General features: G+C 34.0%; 2 protein-coding genes across 7 annotated transcripts; one reads left to right on the forward strand and one right to left on the reverse strand.

Moving 5' to 3' along the window:
* On the forward strand, positions 1 to 27233 carry LOC129721189 (uncharacterized). The gene is made up of 6 exons (XM_055673472.1): positions 1 to 432; positions 6504 to 6854; positions 6941 to 7026; positions 23265 to 23580; positions 23647 to 23936; positions 23991 to 27233. The coding sequence occupies exons 2-6, from the start codon at positions 6611 to 6613 to the stop codon at positions 24081 to 24083; spliced, it is 1029 nt and encodes a 342-aa protein (XP_055529447.1). The 5' UTR covers positions 1 to 432; positions 6504 to 6610; the 3' UTR covers positions 24084 to 27233.
* LOC129721183 (uncharacterized) lies at positions 1545 to 5296 on the reverse strand. Of its 6 annotated transcripts, none has more exons than XR_008727363.1 (6): positions 4709 to 5296; positions 4278 to 4652; positions 2873 to 3694; positions 2349 to 2751; positions 1990 to 2286; positions 1545 to 1685 (listed from the first exon to the last, which is right to left on the reverse strand). XR_008727363.1 is itself a non-coding variant. In XM_055673457.1 (5 exons), the coding sequence occupies exons 1-5, from the start codon at positions 5012 to 5014 to the stop codon at positions 2177 to 2179; spliced, it is 2016 nt and encodes a 671-aa protein (XP_055529432.1). In that variant the 5' UTR covers positions 5015 to 5296; the 3' UTR covers positions 1545 to 2176. The 6 variants fall into 6 exon arrangements, 1 of the variants encoding a protein (XP_055529432.1); XR_008727362.1 differs by having other exon boundaries at positions 1545 to 1719; XR_008727365.1 differs by having other exon boundaries at positions 1545 to 1719; positions 4278 to 4647; positions 4709 to 4839.
* Positions 27234 to 27739: the final 506 nt, after the last annotated feature.

Below are 27739 nucleotides of genomic sequence, written 5' to 3' on the forward strand. Positions count from 1 at the left end.
CTTTCTTAATTTGAAAGCTTAAAGTCGATTCTTAAACATGTTTCGTTGTTTTCAACTTAACTAGACAACCTTTTACGAACTGTCAGTGCATGTTTCGCTTGCTGTGAAAAGGATACAAATGTGAAAAACATCCTTTTGCAGAGCAGGGAGCTTCGCACTTATTTAATTGAGAGCGTATAAGAAAATATATGTTTTTCGACTTTCTCCAGAGAAGGAAAAATTAGTGTGTTAAAAAACTAAATAATTGTATTGGACATTATTTGGATGTTTTCTATTTGCTAGTTATATTGAACAAATCGATAATAGAATAAAACATATCGAGCTGCTAAGGAAAATATTGAATCTCTTGATCGCCTGTGTTTGGAATAAGTGAGGAAGCTTGAACAAATTATAAAGAAAATCCAGTAGATTATTTAGTAACTGTTAAATGAGGTAAGTAAGCTACAAAAAAGTATTTTTTTACTTATAGCCAAATCAGATTAAACAAAGTCGTATATCTTTTTTCTGAATTTTAGTAGAATGCTTATTGCCCAATTCCACACAGTTGAAAAAGGTTTTCACTGTTGTGTCGCTTTTCTTTTAACCTTGCAAGCTTCTTTGCATGTGTGTGGGTTTGCGATTAGTCCAAATTTTCACTGGCTTTTATCATTCACATATTTCGAAGATGTTTGTTTAGTCAACGAGTTGAAATATAGAGAATTTGGGCTTATGAATACGACTAGCTTTAAATATTGCTTGGAGTTTGGTAGAAATCTGTTTCAATAAATTAACAAAGACTTGTTTTTCTACTTACCCGCTTCGGATAAGTATTTTTGTACAAATAAACATTTACAGTTATGTTATTATTATATGATCTGGGCCGTTTCTTTGAGGAAAGGTTCTTGCAAAATGCTTAACTGGAGATGATGCCAGCGCTTTAATCGGTTTACTTTCGTTTCGATATAAGGGGACGGAACGGGACTTGAATCGAAACGGGACCGCAATCTCCCTGTCTCTGGCATGGTGTTTTGACCAATTAAACTACGGGGAACGATGGTACTGTTCCACAATCTATATCGTATCTCATTCCACTGCCGACTTATTCTATTGCTCATCCCTAACTACACACACTGCACATACTGTCTGCTTAATGAACTAAAAAACGGGTAAAAGCCGTTGTTAAAAAAAAATAGAAATTTAATTCGAAAAAAGACTGTCAAATATAGTTTCACGTTGTATAAATTAAGTTGTCATAAAATGTACCAATGATTGAATATAGAGTTTTCAGCAGGTTTTAATTCTTGGGCATTGGCCAGACGACTCAACGATCGAAAAAATCGAATTGATAACCGAAGATTGTACTCTGTAAAAAACTGTAGAAAAAATGAAATCTTCTGCTTTAGGACGGATATCAAAGTTATTCGAAAAAAAAAATCACATGTAGCCCCACCACATGTTTTATACAATAAGTTTATGCACAACCGAAGCCACCTTCAAAGTAAAAGTTAAAAGAGAATGTTTAAGACACATCATTAACAGACGAAAGCATTGAAAGCAGCACAGAGTCGCAGAGTTTGTTATTGTTTTTTATTAATATAAATGAATAGGTACACGACATCACTTTTTATCATACAAATCATACAAAGGGAAACAGAAGTTGAGCCGCAGCGATTACCCCAAGGCATAGGTAGTCAAGGGGTCCAGATCTAATGAGGTATACAAAGGATATGAAGATTTTGTCTGTATTAGTAACGAAAAAAAGGTAAACAGAAGCATGTGTTGGGGTTGTGACGTAGATCTCCAAAAACAAGAAAATGCCATTTGGAATTGTGTTCGGAATTGTTTAACGGCGGAGGTAGGCATTTTCAGCCGTAAACTGCCATAACATGTAAAATTTCTTGAAAAAAATGCACCGAACATTGATTTTTGGGCATTGTTTTTGGAGTTCTACGTCATCACTGTTAACAAAAGAGAAGCCCTTTAAACCCGAGACTCAAACCATCTCCGTACCTTTCTATATTCCATTGGTCCAAATCCTCCGGATTCTTGACATCAGTGCAGATTGTTAGTGATTCGATTCTAGTCATTTATGCTAATAATTAAGGAGCATTTTCACGCGCTGCGTATTCCTCACGCAAAAACGACTTTAGTGTACAGTGATTCTACTTTAATCAGGTTTCTGCTCAGGATTTTCTCTCTACATATTTTCTACAGTGTAGTAGGTAGCTATGAAGTATGTTCTGGCATGTAAGTAGTTAATCATGCCATCTTGATAATTCATCTGTTGGTATCTGTGATTACACATGACTGCTGACAGCTCAATAAATTTTATCAGTTCAAATAAACATACATTATTTCTTCTCTGATACCTGTTCTAACATCGTGTTCTTGCATAGTAACGTCATTGTTTTTATACTTGCTTTTACACCTATTCCACACAACTTCCCCAACTAAAACAACAAACGCTGCTCCGCAACCAATAACCATGAAAATATACGCGTATCGAAGTTCTGTTAGGCCAACTGATGTAAAAGCGGTGAAACTGTTTTCACATCGAGGTTTTTGAGCAATCCAAATCAAGTTAAATCGTTTGATGATGCCTACCTCTCGTTGGCGAATTAGTCTCTGGCGGAACAACTCTCGATATTTACTCCCCTTTAGCACTGGTATACTAAATGGCGGTAACTTGATAGTCTCCAGTTCATGAATTTTGCATGTATCTTGATCGGTGAAGGTTTCTTTTATCAATTGATATGCAGCATTTACTTCAATCTTAAATGGAAATTGACATTAGTATTCTGATAAAACTTACAAATGTGATGAATTATGATAAGCTACACGGGTACTTTTACGGTCGAGCACATACGGATAAAAATATTCAATATATACTTACCTGAAAAGCATAAAGCTCATCCTTGACACGTCTCATCCCAACGTTAGCCTCGGTAAAAGCCTTTTTTCCTTGTGGTCTTATCTTTTTCCGGAAAAGCGCTTGCACAGCAGGATCTTTACTTTCATTGTAATAAACCCAACCGTAAACTGTATCCATAGCTCCTGCCTTCAGTGGAGAAACGGCCAGATCTGCAACCGAGTTTATTGCACGACTTGGACTTTGCAGGAGTGCAACGATACTAGCCGAATAAGAGGTAAAAATGAAAAAGCTTGCCAGTTTGGCGAAAAAGAAAAGTAATTTAGCCGCATTGAAATGTGGAGGCAAGTCATAACCTTGTTGACACATAGTTCCGATGATGAATGTTAACGATTCCAACGGGGTGAAAGGCTCCGTTTTAGTTATGGCCCTGAAAGCTATCAGGGTAAGCCAATATATGACCACAAACCCGAGGCAACATAACCATACTCCAACACTGAAGGGTAACTTGAATATGTTTGATACAACAGACAGCGGTGGTTGCTTGAAAATAATGCTTGATTTGATGATAAGTGTAACAATAGTGTAATCAACTACTTCCATTCTTTCCGATCTCATCAGTACTCCCAGGCAACCTAGTTCGATTACTCTCTTTTCAAACTTCCCCATTACTCCACTAAAGGTTCCGTTAGTTTTCCAACCTACCTTGTCAACTTGTATGAGATCGAGAGTAAAGTTCAAATCATACATCAAGGCTTTTATCATTGGGTAGTTGGCCTTTGCGAACAGGTCATGAATAGCATCAGTTCGATCTTCCATTCCTTTATAGAATTCTGGTGCTGTTATCTGGAAATATATAAAAAAACTACATATCTTCTTTGTGCCACACGGAACTTGAACTTCTGTTTATGCTACCCAGTTTTCATACTCAGATAACTGTTAGTGTACAGGTCGTCTTGCGCTAGAACCATACTAAATCTAATCACTTATTCCATCTCAATTTTGAGCATATGATGACTGATTTGTTAGACACGCATTGGCCATTCAAGCGGGAGGCAAATTGGCTACCTACATGGGACATTGTTTAAAAATTGCTAAAATTGAAGTTTATCAATGTTCTAGTAGAAATAGACAGGAAGACATGCATCTTTTGCTTTCGAGGTTTGTCATACATAAAAATTGTAAACAAATACCTCGCATTTATGGTTGTAGCATTAAACAGTTCCAACGTATATTTACGTATTATGTATGTATGGCCATACACAGCGCTGTTATGTATTTCTAACAATCTGTTTTCAGCATCATCTAAATACACCCAGAAGCATAATTAAGTGCTTAAAAAATTAAGGTACACTTGCAATCAAATTAAATGCGGTAGACGAATGGATTTTGTGTGGATGGATTCATAATGATTAGGGTCAGTAATTACCGCTGTTCCTGCTGGCATTGCAAATCCCTGCAGATCTCTCCTTTTCTTCGCATGTTTATCAAAATTCAGTAGAGCTTTTTGCATGTTTAGCGGAACTAATAAATCTTGATTGTTAAAGATGATTTCTTTGTAAACCACATTTGCATTCCAAAAAGGTTTATAAGCAGCGAATAATCTCCATCGTTTCATAACTGCCACACCAATAACTACATTACTTGTTGGTAACACGTCAACAAATCTAAATCTTCTATCATAGTTCTGATGTATTGATGGTGGTATGGTACATTCGGAATCCTCCTGATACTCGATGTTGTTTCGAACTTCATCCAAAAATAACCAGTAAATATTTGTACGCATGAAAGCGTTTAAACTACTCTATAACATTCAATGAATTATATTTTATACGTTGTTTTTATGATCAGTATACTAACATGCGCGATCAATGTCGAGAACATTTTCTTGCATCTGGCGTCAATCACAACTCCGCTCTTACCCCTACTCGAAACGTTAAACTTTTCAAAAGTCGATAGCGTTTGCACATAAAATTTATTTTCTAATAAAGTCTTCAATACATAGTTGTTCTGTTTCGCGTGAAAACAATTAATTACAGCAATAGATCTAACTCTGCTTGCATTGAAGAATGCAATAGAAATTTCACTGAGATCGTTTTCATTCCAACAAATTGTTAATACCACCGAAGAGAAAATAAAAATTAAAGTCAGCTTTTTCAATCGCATTCCGGTTTACTGGGTTCTGCTGCTGCACGGCTGTACAATAGAACATGCAATTTAGTGATTGAAGAGCTCTGCCGTTTTTTATATGTTTCTACTGGCAGTGCTTTCGTGATCCCGTTACATAATTAATAGGCTTGAAAATAATTTAATTGAGTTGTTGATGAAATGTTCTGAACGTATGTTTATATGTAGTTTGATACACGTAATTGAAGAAATGAAAAATAATTTGGCCTGCGAATCTCCATAAACAAAGCAAAAACAAAGCCTTCGTGCTACATTCCGATTCGAAACTCGACCTTCTGTTTTTTTACCACAGACTTCGCTGCCAACTGTTAAGTGTACAGAACAATTGCGGGGCTAGGGCTACGATCCTACGGACTGACACTAACAGTCTCCCCCGAGCCCGGACTCGAACCTACGACGACTGGCTTGTTAGGTCAGCATCGTACCTCAAGACCAGTTGGAAGGGTCAATGCCTGCGATACCTAATGATATTTAAATTGTGCGGGGTAAAATAAAACGCAAAATTTTCAGCATTTGTTTCAAAATAAAATAAATATGTGCTGATTAAACTGTTTTCCAACAATATTGTTTGTCGGATAGAGTTAGGTTTACATTGAAATTCTCTCTTTCATGTTTATAGTTTAGTTTTATGCTTGTATGGTCAAAGATTTTTCCGTGATGTGCAGAATTTAATCAGCCTTCAAAACATAATTGGTACGAAGGTCTTACACAACCGTACATATCAGGAGCCAAGGTGATTTCGCGCTGTGAAGGCATTGCAAATTGACTTTTCTGTACACAAAATAGCAAATTGATACGAAGACCGCACGCAACCGTACTCCAAATTAACAGACTACAATGCCGTTTGACTGCCATTGCTAGCCATTAGTGACAGATTTTGATAAAATGTCAAATCTGCTTCGTGACACAGATTTGTGTGAACTGGAAAATCACAATTATGAATTATAAATCACTATTAAGTGTCCAGCTGGGGAAACAAAAAATAAGCTAATACGGTACATACTTGGAAAGTATACCGCATCCAGACGGGACTTGAACCCGTAATCTGCTTGTCTCCGGCATGGTGTTTTGACCAGATAAACTACTAGGACGATGGTACTGTTCCAGAATCAGTATTCGTATCACATTCCACTGCCGATTTGATGAAAATGAATTGATGCTTGGACTTTTGAGTGTACTCTACCGATACGATTGACCTTAGAGTCATGGTCCAATGGAAGGATTCATGGGTTCCTTTATATTGAAACTGCTAATAGAAAATATAAAACGAACGAATTTTTTAGCTGAGCTTTGCATGAGTTATATTTGAGTTAAAAAAGAGTACGTAATTTCTACTATGTCACTTTCCAGTCTATTTATTCTTTTTCCTAAGTTCAATATTGTATAATCTAATTTCTTGCTATTATTCAATTTCTTCTAACTGATTTCTTTACATTGTTTCTCTTTTCACCTATTTTTCTAATTGCAGTCCTTAAAAGACTTAATCTAAACTAGGCTTAACAATACTGTTAAATCGAAACCCCCATTATTCTATTATTTGGTTAACGTACCAAATTTTTATCTGCCCGAAATATAATGGCTCCTTTCAAACTCAAATTCCGCATGGGTTCGTCTCGTAGCACATCCCAGGAGCAGGATGTTACTATAGATAATCAGGCGAATCAGATTGTCCCAAACTATCTGAATAGTAATACCTTGGGCACCACAAATTTTGGTAGCAGCACTACCCTAGATTCAGAGCAGAATGATAGTTTAGTTTCGATGTGCAACGACCAACGGGCACTAATTCGGGATCAGGACTCACCTCGCGAGCATATAGGTAACTTAGACGAAGCATCATGAAGTATCTTGGCAATAAGTCACAACCATAAACATATTGTATACTGGAGATTTTTTTATTTTTAGGGTACGTGAATCCATCATTGACACATACGGAAAATAACACGATACCACTCAGCCCACCACCGTCTTACGAACATGTTTTAGAAGAAGTAAGTATCACTTCCTTGCTATATATCCTACAGGCAAACAGACGTGCCACTCGGTAACGATTTCATCGATTATGCGTCGCTATAAGCAAGCGTGCACACTTATTAGCATAGACAAAACCGCCAGTAATACCGCTGGTGTCGCTATAAGCAAAGACAAAACCTTTTTTACGGAAATTAGTTCGTAGGTGGTAAGCTCACATGGTGGCGCCTAAGTGTAACGTTTCAAACAAGGACGCAAATTTTACAGTTTTTTTTTTCGAAGAGGCACATCTGTTTGTCTGTGTATATATAATACACTACCCGCCATAAGTCTTAAATCGCTTCACTGACTATTGCAACACCTAGTTTGAATATTGCATCACCCCTTAAAAAGATTACCATCACCTTCTTAGAATATGTATTTCGTGTTTCCGACGACCTAGAAAGTTGCAGTTTTCAGCAAAATTGTTCAGAAAGTCAAGGGCTCCTGGATGGTGGACAATTTAATCCAGAATCCCATTGCTACGTAGTGCTAGTGTACAAGCAAATTTGTAGTTTGTATACTTACTTTACCTTATCAGTCAGCTCCAGGCCGAGGTGTCCCTTGCTATACGAAGAAGTCGTCTCCATTCAATTCGGCCCATGGCTGCAGCCTTCAGTCTGATGTATGTAAGTCTCCGTCATCTTCTCAAAAGATCGTGCTACGATGTCGATGTCAGCTTATCGGACCTCTTGAATATCTTGCCACTCGTGTCGATACACGCCCTTCGTATTACACCTTCCGAAGCACGATAGACTATCACCGAGATTTAAAAGGACTCGAGAGTGTCCCCGAACCTCAAATTATACCCTCGATCCAACGTCAACTTGACCAACCGTTTCAGTTTATCCGGGAAATCGTAATAGTGCATAAATTGCCATAGCTGATCTCGATAGATTGTGTCGTACTCCGATTTGAAGTCAATGAACAGATGGTGTGTGGGCACGTTATATTCTTTGGGACCTGCCGTACCGCGAATATTTGTAGTTTGTATACATTATTGTGTATTTGTATTCCTTAACTTCCCCGCGGTATTTCCCAAAAAGTTGCGGATGGAATAGTTTATAGTTTCCATGTCATAGTTTTTTGACAGTTTTTTCTGTGTGGACTCATCACTGCGACCACTGAATAAATCTATTGTAATATTGCCCAGGTGTTTTCTGTATTCTGCACTTCATATTATTGGCAGTACCACTACTGAAGTGAGCGATACGCTTATCATTCACATCCGTGCTTGTGTGTAAGTCTTACCTTTCCGTTTCAAGCCCACTGCTCCACTATACCGAGCCTCTGTCCATCCTAACAATATCGCCTAGTTACGATTCCCTGGAGAGAATTTTCATACGTTACTCACACCAGTTTTATTATAATAAGGACTTATTTTTGTTAGATGGAGAGTCAACAGGGGTACTGTAGAGTTCAGCTTAAAGGAAGGGTATGTGGTGAAGAGCCTGAGAACAAACCCATGCTAGAGTGGCTATATCGCTGCGTGCGCTTTGCCGAGAAGTCAGTGCAACCAGCCAACCAGTGAAATGGTGCCTGGCGAATATGGACATACATGTCAGAAAGCAGCAGTTCCATTCACTAGTCTCGAAGCTGCAGGCAATGACGCAGTGGTAGCGCCTGAATAAGAAAAATGAAAAATCGATTTCCCAGGCAAATCACGACGTGGCGGTGGTGATAGACGACGAGACCTATATCACCCAGGATGGTAACGATTGGCAAGGAATTTGGTATTTTACTTCTCCCACGAAGGAAGTAATCATAAAGATGAATTTTATTTCACACACCAAAATCCTCAAGAAGGTGCTGCTGTGGCTGACAATCAGCGAGAAAGGGATGTCAAAGCTGCTCTTCTTTCGCTCAGGACTGGCCGTGGATGAGGTAATTTATAGTACAAAGTGCCTGCCGAAGACGCGGTGTTTTGGCCGGATCTGGCGTCGGCCCACTACTCAAAGCAATCGTTGGAGGAGATGGAGCGGCTGAACCTAAGTTGGAGAACCCGCCCAATGTCCACAAGTTGCGTCCCATCGAGGATTTCTGGCCAAGCCTGAAGCGTAAGATCTACTCCAACAATTTTGTCGCGAAAACTGAGGGGGAATTGATGAATAAAACGACGAATGAATCAAAAAACATGCCTCATCACTCGTTGTTTTGCTTACGTCTCGATTAGACGCAAATTGTTCATCTCCGTTTGAGTTTGCAAAATAACAATACACGAGTTATCGTACGGGTGTTTTTTTGTCGATTAGTTCTTGTGCTGCGCGATAACAATAGCCGGTAGTTTATCGGCAGAAACATCTTCTGCACACTGGTAGGTGCAGGCTACCCCGCCAGTGATCCGATACGCAGCTGATATATCAGCAAGAATAATTCTCCCGCACCGCTGTTACCCCGCTAGCAGCACGGACCACCATACGATCGAGCGAGTGGAAGTCAACTACAAGTGGCATCTACAAGGTCGCGTGTAGGATACGGCCACTGTGTCACAACACGAAGCTGGATCGTCATTGTTTGTTCTGCGGAGACGCTCGATTAATCCTACTATCAGCCGTGAGGTCGTGACTTAGACGTTCGGTGAAGTATTCACTTAAGAATTTTTATCATTATTATTAATAGTATTATTATTATTGTTATTATTATAATTATTATTACTATTATTACTATTATTATTATTATTATTATTATTATTATTATTATTATTATTATTATTATTATTATAATTATTATTGTTATTATTATTATTATTATTATTATTATTATTATTATTATGATTATTATTACTATTATTATTATTATTATTATTATTATTATTATTATTATTATTATTATTATTATTATTATTATTATTATTATTATTATTATTATTATTATTATTATTATTATTATTATTATTATTATTATTATTATTATTATTATTATTATTATTATTATTATTATTATTATTATTATTATTATTATTATTATTATTATTATTATTATTATTATTATTATTATTATTATTATTATTATAATTATTATTATTATTATTATTATTATTATTATTATTATTATTATTATTATTTTTATTATTATTATTATTATTATTATTATTTTTATTATTATTATTATTATTATTATTATTATTATTATTATTATTATTATTATTATTATTATTATTATTATTATTATTATTATTATTATTATTATTATTATTATTATTATTATTATTATTATTATTATTATTATTATTATTATTATTATTATTATTATTATTATTATTATTATTATTATTATTATTATTATTATTATTATTATTATTATTATTATTATTATTATTATTATTATTATTATTATTATTATTATTATTATTATTATTATTATTATTATTATTATTATTATTATTATTATTATTATTATTATTATTATTATTATTATTATTATTATTATTATTATTATTATTATTATTATTATTATTATTATTATTATTATTATTATTATTATTATTATTATTATTATTATTATTATTATTATTATTATTTTTATTATTATTATTATTATTATTATTATTATTATTATTATTATTATTATTATTATTATTATTATTATTATTATTATTATTATTATTATTATTATTATTATTATTATTATTATTATTATTATTATTATTATTATTATTATTATTATTATTATTATTATTATTATTATTATTATTATTATTATTATTATTATTATTATTATTATTATTATTATTATTATTATTATTATTATTATTATTATTATTATTATTATTATTATTATTATTATTATTATTATTATTATTATTATTATTATTATTATTATTATTATTATTATTATTATTATTATTATTATTATTATTATTATTATTATTATTATTATTATTATTATTATTATTATTATTATTATTATTATTATTATTATTATTATTATTATTATTATTATTATTATTATTATTATTATTATTATTATTATTATTATTATTATTATTATTATTATTATTATTATTATTATTATTATTATTATTATTATTATTATTATTATTATTATTATTATTATTATTATTATTATTATTATTATTATTATTATTATTATTATTATTATTATTATTATTATTATTATTATTATTATTATTATTATTATTATTATTATTATTATTATTATTATTATTATTATTATTATTATTATTATTATTATTATTATTATTATTATTATTATTATTATTATTATTATTATTATTATTATTATTATTATTATTATTATTATTATTATTATTATTATTATTATTATTATTATTATTATTATTATTATTATTATTATTATTATTATTATTATTATTATTATTATTATTATTATTATTATTATTATTATTATTATTATTATTATTATTATTATTATTATTATTATTATTATTATTATTATTATTATTATTATTATTATTATTATTATTATTATTATTATTATTATTATTATTATTATTATTATTATTATTATTATTATTATTATTATTATTATTATTATTATTATTATTATTATTATTATTATTATTATTATTATTATTATTATTATTATTATTATTATTATTATTATTATTATTATTATTATTATTATTATTATTATTATTATTATTATTATTATTATTATTATTATTATTATTATTATTATTATTATTATTATTATTATTATTATTATTATTATTATTATTATTATTATTATTATTATTATTATTATTATTATTATTATTATTATTATTATTATTATTATTATTATTATTATTATTATTATTATTATTATTATTATTATTATTATTATTATTATTATTATTATTATTATTATTATTATTATTATTATTATTATTATTATTATTATTATTATTATTATTATTATTATTATTATTATTATTATTATTATTATTATTATTATTATTATTATTATTATTATTATTATTATTATTATTATTATTATTATTATTATTATTATTATTATTATTATTATTTATGTTAAGCGGTGTTTGACCAATAAATAGTTAATGGGTTCAATGATGGCAATTTCGGTCACGGGTTTCTTTAAAACACGTTTTATTATGTCAAAGCCAACGTTTCAAGGATATATTTCCTCGTCCTCAGGGCAACTACGATTAACAGTTTACAATTTACATAAATTAGTCACACGAATTAAGTTATTACATAACAACTTACAAACAAAACAAACAAGTTCTCGTCAAAATATGGTGCATTGGTGTAAAATTGCTTTAGGTTAACTGCACTACACTATGGATATAAATTATACAGAATATTAATTGGTTTGTGACTTTTCAAAATTTAAAAAAAAAAAAATAAAAAAAAAAACGCAAACGGATGAGCTACACTTACACAGTATCTTCCAACACACATCACACACGATTAAAGCCGTCGGGAAATGTTGCGTCAAAACGGGGAGAAATAATGTTGCAAGACAGAGATAGAGAGTGCTAGAGACTGTAGTAGTCTGCATCAACATGTGAGAGATCGCAGCGTGCCGGAGTAAGCGATGCTTAAGTTGTTCGTGTCCGTTCTATAATTTATTGCGGATCTGTCACATGCGATGTAACACATTTCTAACACCTGTAATGCTTGAATCCTGTCATCCGAAGTTAAAATTCTAGTGTTGGCTATATTGAAACTGTGATTCTCTTCTATCGCATGCTTCATCAACGCCGTCTTTTTAAACTCATCTTCCCTTCCCTCCCTCTCAGTGCTAGAATCTCTATACTGTTCGTAGCGTTTCATGAGAGAGCGGTGCGCGGCAAGACGGTTCTTCAGTTGCTGTGTAGTCATACCAATGTATGAGCTATCGCAGTCTGCACACGGGATACGGTATATAACGTTTCTTTTTGAAAGATGCGAAGAAGAGTCTTTGAGTTTCGTGAAAAGTAGTCTGTTGGTTTTGACGCATTTGAAACTCAGACTGATATTTTCATGGTTCTTTTTAATGCTGCGTGCAAGTGCGGGTGTGAGGCCGTCAACATGGTGCAAAGATCGATATACTTTTGGTTCCGAGTTTACTTCCTCAACAACGTTATTCGTGCTTTGGTTGATAAATCTGTTGATTAACCGATTTATCAGTGAGCTCGGATAGTTGTTGGTAAGCAAGTGCTCGCGTACTATCTGCTTATTTTCCGTGAGCGATTTGTTCGTCGATAATCGAAACACTCTCCCAATAAAACCGGTTGCCGTATTCAATTTCTGTGCCAGCGGGTGCATCGAGAGAAAATTAAGAATTCTCCCGGAAGCGACAGGTTTCTTATACCACTCGGTCACGATTTTTTGTTCGTTGGTTCTAATAAGAACCATATCTAAATACGGTAAACGGTTGTTATTTTCTACCTCATATGTGAATTGAATATGTGAGTCGAACCCATTGAGAGCGTTCCTCACATATTCAATCTTGTCAGCTGGGAGAGCGGTGAACAAATCGTCGACGTATTTTTTAATTCATGGAATGTGTACATCGATCTTCGCAAGCACATCATCAAGTAATGTAGTCATTACAAGATCAGCTAAAGCAGGTGACAAAGGATTCCCCATGGCTGTCCCCTCCTTTTGCCGGTAATAGGCCCCACGGAAGGTGAAATAACTGGACGAGATGTTAAACTCAATGAGCTTGATAAAAACATTTTGATCTTTGATCGTCGTATTTTTCTCGATCAAGTTCCAATTATTTCTCACCGCTTGTACCACCAAGTCTCTCGGTATGCAAGTGAACAGGCTTACCACATCAAACGATACCAATACATAGTTGGGGGGAAGTGTGACGTTGTTAATAAACGTACAGAACTCATATGAGTTGCGTACGTTATATTTCTCGTGGTCTATCGAATGATGCAGAATGCTAGCAAGGTATTTTGAGAGATCATATGTTGGGCAGTTTATGCATGACAGTCTGACCCTCAGTGGAATGCCGTCTTTATGAATCTTAGGTAGTCCATAAATTTACCAATGTATGAGCTATCGCAGTCTGCACACGGGATACGGTATATAACGTTTCTTTTTGAAAGATGCGAAGAAGAGTCTTTGAGTTTCGTGAAAAGTAGTCTGTTGGTTTTGACGCAGTTAACCTAAAGCAATTTTACACCAATGCACCATATTTTGACGAGAACTTGTTTGTTTTGTTTGTAAGTTGTTATATAATAACTTAATTCGTGTGACTAATTTATGTAAATTGTAAACTGTTAATCGTAGTTGCCCTGAGGACGAGGAAATATATCCTTGAAACGTTGGCTTTGACATAATAAAACGTGTTTTAAAGAAACCCGTGACCGAAATTGCCATCATTGAACCCATTAACTATTTATTGGTCAAACACCGCTTAACATAAAACAGCAATGGCGTCGAACGTAAACCTTACCACTTCGTTCTACAACAGTTTACCACCATCACACCGAAAACTGTACAAAAGCTACGCCCAGACGGTTAACAAGCTGAGCGCCCAATGCATAAGGAAAGATTTTCTCCGACGATGTAAAAAGTTTGGCTTACACCCCACACACATACAAAACACCTTCCGCTGCATAAACGGATTATTGGAGGATGCCAGTCCATACAGAGGGAAGCTGGAGAAGGCGATGGACCGTTTCAAACGCACGATCCTGAACGTCGAAATCAGCGATAGTTTTCACAAAATCAAAACGCTAGAGAAAACGAAAGCTACCCTCACGAGCAAAACCACGCAAGTATCCCCCTCTAACACATACACACATTTCTTCGAGCGCCAGGAAACATTCTTTCAAAGAAAATGTCGATCGTTGCAGATTACGACGAGCCGCAAATTTCAACGTCTCTACAAAAGAGTTGAAATTGAAAAAGCAAACAAACTCAAAGTGAACGATTCTTGGGTTAAAAACATCACAGATGTTGTTATTCCCCAAGAAACGATGGTTCTTTTGGGCTATGGTCCCAAGTTCGCCTTGCCGTTGGAAAATAATCAAGAAATTCCATATTTCAAGATTATCGCGGACTTGGAATCAATTCTACAGTCCGAAAGAGATGAGAGTTTGCAAATGGTTTGTCGCAATCAGTACATCAACATAATTCAAAATCATATGAACAGGCTAACGAACGGTGGTCATACATCACCACCAGACACTATCAATCGTTTTTTGATCGAAGCATTTCACGTCAGCAAAAAGTTCATCCGAGAAAATCCAGACTTATGTGTTGTAACCGCCGATAAGGGTAATAAAACAGTTATAATGAAGAGAGAAGATTATGAGTCAAAAATGAGAGCCCTTATTGACGACATCGACACATACGAAAGGATCGACGCGGATTGGACAAGCAAAATTCAAACGAAAAATAACACGCTGGTGAAATCACTATTCGACCAAAAAATGATTGATCAACCCACCAAGAATCGGCTAACTACATACAACGCGACTTGCCCTAAAATTTATGGACTACCTAAGATTCATAGAGACGGCATTCCACTGAGGGTCATACTGTCATGCATAAACTGCCCAACATATGATCTCTCAAAATACTTTGCTAGCATTCTGCATCATTCGATAGACCACGAGAAATATAACGTACGCAACTCATATGAGTTCTGTACGTTTATTAACAACGTCACACTTCCCCCCAACTATGTATTGGTATCGTTTGATGTGGTAAGCCTGTTCACTTGCATACCGAGAGACTTGGTGGTACAAGCGGTGAGAAATAATTGGAACTTGATCGAGAAAAATACGACGATCAAAGATCAAAATGTTTTTATCAAGCTCATTGAGTTTAACATCTCGTCCAGTTATTTCACCTTCCGTGGGGCCTATTACCGGCAAAAGGAGGGGACAGCCATGGGGAATCCTTTGTCACCTGCTTTAGCTGATCTTGTAATGACTACATTACTTGATGATGTGCTTGCGAATGTGCTTGCGAAGATCGATGTACACATTCCATGTATTAAAAAATACGTCGACGATTTGTTCACCGCTCTCCCAGCTGACAAGATTGAATATGTGAGGAACGCTCTCAATGGGTTCGACTCACATATTCAATTCACATATGAGGTAGAAAATAACAACCGTTTACCGTATTTAGATATGGTTCTTATTAGAACCAACGAACAAAAAATCGTGACCGAGTGGTATAAGAAACCTGTCGCTTCCGGGAGAATTCTTAATTTTCTCTCGATGCACCCGCTGGCACAGAAATTGAATACGGCAACCGGTTTTATTGGGAGAGTGTTTCGATTATCGACGAACAAATCGCTCACGGAAAATAAGCAGATAGTACGCGAGCACTTGCTTACCAACAACTATCCGAGCTCACTGATAAATCGGTTAATCAACAGATTTATCAACCAAAGCACGAATAACGTTGTTGAGGAAGTAAACTCGGAACCAAAAGTATATCGATCTTTGCACCATGTTGACGGCCTCACACCCGCACTTGCACGCAGCATTAAAAAGAACCATGAAAATATCAGTCTGAGTTTCAAATGCGTCAAAACCAACAGACTACTTTTCACGAAACTCAAAGACTCTTCTTCGCATCTTTCAAAAAGAAACGTTATATACCGTATCCCGTGTGCAGACTGCGATAGCTCATACATTGGTATGACTACACAGCAACTGAAGAACCGTCTTGCCGCGCACCGCTCTCTCATGAAACGCTACGAACAGTATAGAGATTCTAGCACTGAGAGGGAGGGAAGGGAAGATGAGTTTAAAAAGACGGCGTTGATGAAGCATGCGATAGAAGAGAATCACAGTTTCAATATAGCCAACACTAGAATTTTAACTTCGGATGACAGGATTCAAGCATTACAGGTGTTAGAAATGTGTTACATCGCATGTGACAGATCCGCAATAAATTATAGAACGGACACGAACAACTTAAGCATCGCTTACTCCGGCACGCTGCGATCTCTCACATGTTGATGCAGACTACTACAGTCTCTAGCACTCTCTATCTCTGTCTTGCAACATTATTCCTCCCCGTTTTGACGCAACATTTCCCGACGGCTTTAATCGTGTGTGATGTGTGTTGGAAGATACTGTGTAAGTGTAGCTCATCCGTTTGCGTTTTTTTATTTTTTTTTTTTTTAAATTTTGAAAAGTCACAAACCAATTAATATTCTGTATAATTTATATCCATAGTGTAGTGCAGTTAACCTAAAGCAATTTTACACCAATGCACCATATTTTGACGAGAACTTGTTTGTTTTGTTTGTAAGTTGTTATGTAATAACTTAATTCGTGTGACTAATTTATGTAAATTGTAAACTGTTAATCGTAGTTGCCCTGAGGACGAGGAAATATATCCTTGAAACGTTGGCTTTGACATAATAAAACGTGTTTTAAAGAAACCCGTGACCGAAATTGCCATCATTGAACCCATTAATTATTATTATTATTATTATTATTATTATTATTATTATTATTATTATTATTATTATTATTATTATTATTATTATTATTATTATTATAATTATTATTATTATTATTATTATTATTATTATTATTATTATTATTATTATTATTATTATTATTATTATTATTATTATTATTATTATTATTATTATTATTATTATTATTATTATTATTATTAGCATTATTATTATTATTATTATTATTATTATTATTATTATTATTATTATTATTATTATTATTATTATTATTATTATTATTATTATTATTATTATTATTATTATTATTATTATTATTATTATTATTATTAATATTATTATTATTATTATTATTATTATTATTATTATTATTATTATCATTATTATTATTATTGTTGTTATTATTATTATTATTATTATTATTATTATTATTATTATTATTATTATTATTATTATTATTATTATTATTATTATTATTATTATTATTATTATTATTATTATTATTATTATTATTATTATTATTATTATTATTATTATTATTATTATTATTATTATTATTATTATTATTATTATTATTATTATTATTATTATTATTATTATTATTATTATTATTATTATTATTATTATTATTATTATTATTATTATTATTATTATTATTATTATTATTATTATTATTATTATTATTATTATTATTATTATTATTATTATTATTATTATTATTATTATTATTATTATTATTATTATTATTATTATTATTATTATTATTATTATTATTATTATTATTATTATTATTATTATTATTATTATTATTATTATTATTATTATTATTATTATTATTATTATTATTATTATTATTATTATTATTATTATTATTATTATTATTATTATTATTATTATTATTATTATTATTATTATTATTATTATTATTATTATTATTATTATTATTATTATTATTATTATTATTATTATTATTATTATTATTATTATTATTATTATTATTATTATTATTATTATTATTATTATTATTATTATTATTATTATTATTATTATTATTATTATTATTATTATTATTATTATTATTATTATTATTATTATTATTATTATTATTATTATTATTATTATTATTATTATTATTATTATTATTATTATTATTATTATTATTATTATTATTATTTTTATTATTTTTATTATTATTATTATTATTATTATTATTATTATTATTATTATTATTATTATTATTATTATTATTTTTATTATTATTATTATTATTATTATTATTATTATTATTATTATTATTATTATTATTATTATTATTATTATTATTACTATTGTTATTAGTATTAGTATTACTGCCTTTTTTTTATTTTGATCCATTGTAGTTTGAAAAATTGTTTTTAAAATTTAATAGCAACTACTTGACCCCCCCCCCCCCCCCCCACATTCGAATATTTATCGTTTGTGTGCGGTAGAGCGTAACGCTCCCGCAAAATGGACGACATGCAGGTGCAACTATTCCTGGATGTGGAAACAACTGGGGAAGAGATTGAGATCTCCCCCATCAATTCCCCTCTACCTTCCCCGCTACCTAGCCCCGTACCAAGGGTACCGGCAACACGGGTGAAAGCTTACCCAGATGCTTCGAAAGGTCCGTTCGTAGTTTACCGTAGCCCATAAAGAAGCCTCTAAATATAATTTAAATCGGCAAGGACCTGGCAAAACAGTTTTCGGACGTAATCGAAATTACAAAGGTTAGACCGAACAAACTGCGAGTTGTTGTGAGTAGCTTGAAGCAAGCAAACGCAATTGCTAGCTACGAGCTCTTCACGAGAGAGTACCGCGTGTACATCCCTGCCAAGGACGTGGAGATCGACGGTGTGGTTACCGAAGGAAGCCTCACGGTCGATGACATTTTGCGTCACGGGGTTGGCTGCTTCAAGAACCCCCTGATTCAAGATGTAAAGATACTGGATGTCAAGCAATTGCATTCAGTATCCATCGAAGAAGGGAAGAAGAAATTCTTCCCTTCGGATTCCTTCCGTGTAACATTCACCGGATCCGCACTGCCGAACTACATCTCTTTGGACAGGGTTCGTCTGCCTGTATGCCTGTTCGTACCGCGGGTCATGCATTGCCAAAACTGCAAGCAGTTAGGTCATACAGCCACCTACTGCTGCAACAAGGCACGCTGCAGCAAGTGCGGAGGCAATCATGCTGAGACCGCTTGCAGTGAGGATACTGAAAAGTGTCTTTACTGACAGGGAACTCGGCATGACCTTTCAGCGTATCCCGCGTACAAACAGCGCGAGGAAAAAATAAAGCGTTCCCTCAAGGAACGATCAAAGCGCTCTTTCGCAGAAATGCTGAAGAGTGCTGAGCCACCCTCGACAGGAAACATCTTTTCCTTTTTGCCAACCGATGAGGGTACATCTGACGATCCCGTCGAAGGGTGTTCTTATGCCATGCCAGAAGGATCTAGGAAGAGGAGAATGATCAACTCTCCTAATCTTTCTCGCAAAGGTCGCAAGATAACCCCTAGCGGAATGACCAATAAGCCAACACAAAAAGGAAGCGGTGAAGAAAAACCGAAGCAAGTACCTCCCGGTTTTAATTTTAAATCAAACCAGGAGTACCCACCGCTTCCTGGGGCACCAAAAACCCGTCGTGCACCCATTTCTCGATCAGAAGATAAAAAAGAAACAGGGTTCATAAAATTTTCTGATATTGTGGACTGGATATTTAAAACATTCAACATACCAGATCCCCTACAAAATATTCTTCTTGCCCTTCTTCCTACAGTGAAACCTTTTTGATGCAACTAGCAGCAACTTGGCCCCTCATTTCAGCTATCATATCTTTCGATGACTAATACGGCGAAAGAGGTTAGGAATTTTATCACTGTATTACAGTGGAATTGCAGAAGTATCATCCCCAAATTCGATCTATTTTCTCATTTAATAAATACATACAATTGTGACGCATTTGCGCTCTGTGAAACCTTTCTCAATTCAAACGATCAACTCAATTTCCACGATTTTAACATTATTCATCGAGATCGAGACTCACACGGTGGAGGGGTACTTTTAGGGACTAAAAAGTGCTATTCCTTCTTCCGAATCGATCTCCCCTCGATCTCGAATATTGAAGTCGTTGCCATTCAAACGAATATGAATGGAAAAGACCTATGCCTTGTTTCGTTATATATGCCTCCATCCGCGCGGATTGAACAGAAGCATCTCACTGATATAGCAGAGTTGCTTCCTGCGCCTTTTTTGATATTGGGAGATTTTAATTCTCACTGTTCGCTATGGGGGTCGCTGTACGACGACAACCGATCTTCTTTAATCTGTAACTTGATCGACGACTTCAATATGACAGTTTTGAATACTGGGGAAGCGACACGTGTACCTAATCCTCCAGCACGTGAAAGCGTGCTTGACCTATCCCTTTGCTCGACATCACTAGCGTTAGATTGCCGGTGGAAAGTAATCAACGATCCCCACGGTAGTGATCATATTCCAATCGTTATATCAATTGCTAATGGTTCAACTCCCCCGAACCCAATCAATATTTCCTACGACCTTACACGTAATATTGATTGGAAGTGTTATGAGTCTATTAGAGCGCAATCTATCGAGACTCACGAGGAACTTCCTCCGGAGGAAGAATACGCGTTCTTAGCTGGCTTGATAATCGACGCCGCGACTCAAGCTCAGACGAAACCGATACCCGGGGTAACGATTAGACAGCGCCCTCCCAACAAATGGTGGGACAAAGAGTGCTCTGAGCTGTACGCGCGAAGGTTCGCGGCGTATAAGGACTACCGGGAGTACGGCACTGTCAACCTGCTTCGAAAGTACGAGGCACTGGGCAGGCAGATGAAGAGCTTAGTAAAGGCGAAAAAACGCGGGTACTGGCGGCGGTTCGTAAACGCGTTGTCCAGGGAAACAGCGATGAGCACTCTTTGGGATACCGCCAGGCGCATGCGGAACCGTGACGTTTCGAATGAAAGCGAGGAGTATTCAGATTGCTGGATACTCGATTTTGCCAAAAAGGTCTGTCCAGACTCTGTACCGGAACAGAAAACCTTTCGCGACGCGTTATTAGTAACTACGGAAGAGCCTCCATTTTCGATGTTGGAATTTTCAATGGCTCTCCTGTCGTGCAACAATAAGGCTCCAGGGTTAGATAGAATAAAATTCAACCTGTTGAAGAACCTACCCGACTCTGCAAAAAGACGCTTGTTGAATTTGTTCAACAAGTTTCTTGAGCTAAATATTGTTCCGCATGACTGGAGGGAGGTAAAAGTCATTGCTATTCGGAAACCCGGGAAACCTGCCTCTGATCACAATTCATATAGGCCGATTGCGATGCTCTCTTGCCTCCGGAAATTAATGGAGAAAATGATCCTCTTACGGTTAGACAAATGGGTCGAAACAAACGGGTTACTTTCAGATACTCAATTTGGCTTTCGCCGGGGCAAAGGGACGAACGATTGCCTAGTGTTGCTTTCTACTGAAATTCAACTAGCCTTTGCTCGAAAAGAGCAAATGGCTTCTGCGTTCATGGATATTAAGGGGGCTTTTGACTCTGTCTCTGTAGAAGTTTTAAGCGCGAAACTTCATTCGCAGGGACTTTCACCAAATTTGAATAACTTTTTGCTCAATTTGTTGTCAGAAAAGCATATGTATTTCTCACATGGCGATTCGACAACTTCCCGAATTAGTTACATGGGCCTCCCCCAGGGCTCATGTTTAAGTCCTCTCTTATATAATTTTTACGTCAATGACATCGATGAATGTCTTGCAAATTCATGCACGCTAAGGCATCTTGCAGACGATAGCGTTGTATCCATTACTGGTGGCAAGGCTAGCGATCTGCAAGGACCATTGCAAGATACCTTAGACAATTTGTCTGAATGGGCTCTTAAGCTGGGTATCGAATTCTCTCCGGAGAAACGATATTGTCAGTGGTGAATGATTTTGTGCAATGTGCATGAACTGTCAAACACATGCTTGACAATAACAACTACGGGAATGTCTTGTCAAACCGATAACACGCACACAGACATAGTTGATATTTTTCGGACGCATTGAGGGCGCTTCGACCTTGTTGACAGTAACATTCAGGGAGTTGTTTGTCTTGTTATTGCTCGTCTTAGATTTTGCCCTCTGTGTATAATCCTGATTAAATTAGAAGTCTCCAACCTCAATTTCAAAATGACGTTTTGAATTGATTTCCGGACTCTGGATATCAATCGGATCCGGAAATACCCTTCTTGAATGATATCTAGTTATTTTTGGTTGTGTTCCAGGAACCAGCTTTAATTAGCGTTATGGCAAAATTTCGTACTAAACTTTTGGCCAACCAGAAGCCCTTAATCTGATAAACATCTTTGTCGAAAACGGCCGCTTTCTGAGTGGTCGGATTTACGAGATAAAATCAGTTAAAAATACTAAAAACTACATGCACAATACTGTTTGCCCTTGAAATTTTGCTAAAAACCACATCAGTCCAGGTTGTCGGAATTCTGAGATAGAGTTACATAAATATGCCTGTTTTGCTAAACTTTTCGGGGTGTTGAAATATTTAAACAGAGTGTTACAATGCTCAGTAGCTATTCCAATCTCATGGCGGGTAGTGGATATAAGTGTCGAGCAAACGTAAACAGAACGGGTAAGAGATACCTATTTCCCCTATGATTCTCAAGCAAACATCATCCCTCACTCGTTTTGTTTACATTTGTACATACGACCTTTTGGCATGTTTCTTGTGTATTATAAGGTATGGTGCAGTAAGATACAAGTTAGCTGAAACACTAATCGAAACTGTTTGAATCTAGAATCGTCTCGCAGCTTTGGATAAGGAGAACAACAAAACATCGAGTGTGAATCTCTCGCTATCAAATTACGAGATGTTTGGGAGTAACCAACAATTAAACGTAAATGCTTCTGGGTTAGAACAGCAGCAAAATCTTCCTGAACAACAATCCCAACAACAAGAAACGCCAAGTGCAACAAGGAAACAGGAAAGTGTCGATTCATCGCTCTACTCCTGCAGTTCAACTACATCACCATCACAAGAGAATTTACTAGGTTGCACCGGTTCGTGTGATCCTCTATATACCATGGTTAATCAGCAACAGATGGAGCAGCTTGGTGAGTCAAAAAATAGTAAGTGAATATCGAATGTAGAATATTTCATTATTTCTATTCTAATTGAAGCCGAAGAAATGGAAGACATGCACATTGAAGAAACCTGCCTTTCAACAGAAAATCTAGATAATAACTCATTCGCGGATGAGTGTCACTCATATAACTCACACGCATTTGAAGGGTCGTCCACCGCATCGATGATGGTGCAACATGAAATCAGGGGTCCGGAAATACTGTATAAATCTAGTAAGCAACTGTATAAAGCAGTAGCTAAGGAATGCGGTATCACTTGCAAAATGTCAGACCAATGTCGATGCTTGGATTGTCAAAGCCGATATTTTGACTGTGAATATGATCAGGTTAGTTGTTATCGTTGTAATTTATTTAAACATCTCATTGTTCTCCTTTGCTAGAACGAAAACGAAAAAACTGACGGAGGTTTGGGAGCTGGTACACCAATGTTCATCAGTGAGGTGATGCACGGTACGGCTTGCACTATACTTTAAACAATTAAAAATCGGTACTAAACATAACTCAATTCCTGAGGCCCTACTTGCTACTAGTCAAAAACTACTATATAACAAGTATTAGAGACAGATGAATTGCACAAATGTAATGGTCAAAGAATAGGAAGTATTTGAACCTTTGATCAAAATTGAAGCCTTTTTGAATATCTTTTTATCTTATCGATAGTACACCAGACTTGCAGTAGGGTAACAAAAAAATAAAGATTTCAGTGATGACTTTTATAGCTACAGTAAAGTCACATTATGAGCAACTGTTGGTTAACATACTGTTGAATTACGAATAGCTATGAATATTCACTTTATTTGATGTACTATTGCAAGCAACAAATAGAAACTAGATTGATGTACTATAAATGCAAATAAAAGAGCCGTAACTCTGTTGGAAAATTCCGCGCCAGGATACGGAACTAAAGTTCGCATATATATGGCCTTCAGAAGATAACCGGTAATATAATTACATTAGTGTAAAACGTTATTAAAATTATGTTTTAATAAATTAACCAAACATGCTACGAATATACCTAGAATACCTGTTGCCATAAAAAGGTCATTGATTTTTTCCATCCCATAGGTAAACAACTTTGTTCAAACACAAAATATCCATAAGCTTTATCTGCAGATTAGTTTTAGAAAATCCCGTACAAGAAGTTTTCTTTGACAATTGCGTATTCCAATTACCCATCGAAACATTTTAGTAGTTACAATATTGGAAACAGTAAAGCCAACAGAAGAAGTAATCAGAATTTGTACTGAACAAAAAGCATATATTTACAACTGTATTTGCAAAAAAATAACTGTATACATGAAGTAAATGTGCAATATGTGTATCTGAATCTATACGACACAAATCTATACATAACCAAATGCACAATCAAATATTTGCACACGTGAATATAACATTTGGTACAAGCAGTACCATTTTGTTGACGAGATCTGTTTTGATGATTTTAAATGCCTTGAAGCATCTTCACTCGCAAAAACTATCAATTTCACGGGAACGGAAACATACATTTATATTTTTTTCACATTTAGCTCAGTTAAAAAAAGCTAGTTTAACCACCGGTCGGTGTAATGCTCCTTGCTAGATTGTCATTGGTTGGATGTATTAACCTGTTCACAGTACAGCGGATATCATGTGATATCGCCATAGGCGTTAGCTTTAGGGGGTCAACACTTATACCAGGGGCAGCGTTTTATTTTAGAAAATAAAAATTTAATTTCTGAGTATTTTTTATTGAAATTACTTTTCATAGTGGACATTTACAGCAGATGCTTTGGAAAAACTCTTCCATTAGTTAACTTTACCAACTTTAAACTCTTTTCTAAGATTTCACAGGCGGCACGCTCTGATTCCATGGGTATTTATCCCAGAATTTTTGAATAACCACTTGAAATTATTCCAAGTAGGATTTGCAATCCCGGGCACAATTTCCCGGGAAATGTCTTTTCCCGGGATTTCTAGATCCTGGGAACAGAAACATTGATTGCCGGGATCCCGGGATTACCGAGTTCCTCGAAAAATTTCGCAAGATTTACTGTACTATAATCCAATAAAACTAAATACACTATCAAAACTCGAAACTGACGTCGTCAAAATGTATAGCAGCACTAAAGTAGGCATTACACGAAGCAAATATTTACTTGAAGTGACGGTCAACCTTTGCTTGCCGTGTTATATCAAATTATTCGCTTCAATTACTTTTCCAAAATATCTGCTTTCTTATTCAGTAAACGAGAAATTAGGCAAATATTTGCTTTGCCTAATGTCATTCTTTGCTAATTAGTTCACTACTGAACGAGTTTCGATTATTAGTATTCTATCATTTCCTTCCGGTTAGTCTCGTTCATTCACAGAAATTTGTCAAAAGGCAACGGTGATTCAGCGGACTTAAGTTAAGTTTTACAGAAGGAAATTACATTGTTATGGCCTAACGGAAAATTGTCAGCGGATCTGAAGCGATTGTTCGACGACATAGAAACCATGAAACTTCCTTTTCTGCAAATATTAGCAACCAAAATCGATTGTGAATTTCTAATGTATTTTTTTTTTGTTCACACAACATTTATTTGACACGGCACAATACAAATTAATGTTTTACGGAGCCAATTAAATCTAATGCCTCATGGTCTAAAATATCTTATAAGCTAAAGGCAAATTCTTTACCCTCGCTGCCGACTACGAGCTGAAGCTAAATCTAATACTAAAACTAACATGGTTTTTTTTTGTTTCGCTGTTAAATTGGCACCTTGATGCTCTTCAAGTAATTTCTTATGTAAACTGGAATATGTTTTTTATAATTCGTTTATCATGCAAATTGATGATGAAATTTTATACGATTTTTTGTTACCTTTTATTAATAAACTATATTTGAAATCTCATTTTTGCTGAGAAAATTTTTTTCATTCCCGTTTCCCAGGAAATCAATTCCCGCGAAAAATGCAAACCCTAGTTCCTAATTGAAGATCTCAAATCAACAAGCTTCGAAACCATGTAGGAACAGATAAAAAGTCCATTGGGCTCAGATCTGAGGATGTGAAGCTCCATTCATTATTATCCAGAAAATCTGTCAAATTATTCCTGCACCAGCCTTGAACCAATTCGCAGTATGCGCTGGTGCACCGTCTTACTGGAACGAATAGTGGTCATCTCCGAAGAATTTTCGAAACCTCTCGAAAACTTCCGTTTTATAATAAACAGCATTGACTTCGACACCTTTGTCGATGGAAGCCAGGTGAAGTGAAAGTATAATTTTAAGTAATATATTTCTATGATTTCTGTGGAATTTTAAATGTAAAATATTTTCTAAACTATCTTTTATCCACCCCCCCCCCCCTTAATTTATAAAGTTTGCATCTATTATTTTTTTCCGCGAAAACTAGATATTTGGAATCTGATATCAAAATACGCGGTATCACATGATATCCATTTTAGTGTGAACAAGGCAGAAAACTATTTAAAAAAAATTACCTTGATTTCAAATCCATCACCTTCAGATATTTTTCTATTCTCTAATATTTATTTAGGATAAATTGCGAAGCATAACGGAGCCGATTTAATTAATGGAGTAGGAAAAAGTGGGATAATTTTGAGGATCATTGTGTTGATATAAAATAAACGAGTTTTTCAAACTGGGTACTTAATATCTCCTAAAAAATCCTAAATAGAAATGAGTATTTCCATTAAAAAACGTTCCAACTTATATATATTTTTTCAATTATCATTTTTGATTTAGCTCGACCAAATTGTTAAAAGGGTTTACTTGAAAAGGGTACAAGTATTTTTAGAGCCAGAACGGTTTGCTTGATCGGGGTAACGTCTTCGGCAATGTTGTAGATAATAATTTTGTCTCTCCGACAAAAAATATACACTGTAAAAAAATTTTCAACAAAAAAAATAATAGAATTATCTCAAAACGCTCATTGTTTTTTTTTTTGATTTTTCATATCTCAGTGGCGTAGTTAAAGCAAGGAGGAGTTATATTAATCTTCATTATATATGAACCGCTGAATAGTTCGTATTGAAAATGCGCATCCTGAAATTTTTGAGTGTCGGACATGGTTCTCAAATATCAGTGTCGATTTATTCCGTGAGCGTGAACAAGAGTGATTGTTTCCTACTGCGAAGTTGAAATATT

This window comes from Wyeomyia smithii, chromosome 2, assembly GCF_029784165.1.
Source record: "Wyeomyia smithii strain HCP4-BCI-WySm-NY-G18 chromosome 2, ASM2978416v1, whole genome shotgun sequence".
In the NCBI taxonomy this organism is placed as follows: Eukaryota; Metazoa; Arthropoda; class Insecta; order Diptera; family Culicidae; genus Wyeomyia; species Wyeomyia smithii.

What these genes read in the sequence shown, in the direction of transcription:
- LOC129721183 (XM_055673457.1), bottom strand. Translation starts at nt 5,014, where the DNA reads ATGCGATTGAAAAAGCTGACTTTAATTTTTATTTTCTCTTCGGTGGTA. An exon ending in TCTCGACATTGATCGCGCAT is followed by an intron (nt 4,653 to 4,708) that starts GTTAGTATACTG and finishes TGAATGTTATAG; the next exon opens with AGTAGTTTAAACGCTTTCAT. An exon ending in CAATGCCAGCAGGAACAGCG is followed by an intron (nt 3,695 to 4,277) that starts GTAATTACTGAC and finishes ATATATTTCCAG; the next exon opens with ATAACAGCACCAGAATTCTA.
- LOC129721189 (XM_055673472.1), top strand. Translation starts at nt 6,611, where the DNA reads ATGGCTCCTTTCAAACTCAAATTCCGCATGGGTTCGTCTCGTAGCACA. An exon ending in ACGAACATGTTTTAGAAGAA is followed by an intron (nt 7,027 to 23,264) that starts GTAAGTATCACT and finishes GTTTGAATCTAG; the next exon opens with AATCGTCTCGCAGCTTTGGA. An exon ending in TTGACTGTGAATATGATCAG is followed by an intron (nt 23,937 to 23,990) that starts GTTAGTTGTTAT and finishes CTCCTTTGCTAG; the next exon opens with AACGAAAACGAAAAAACTGA.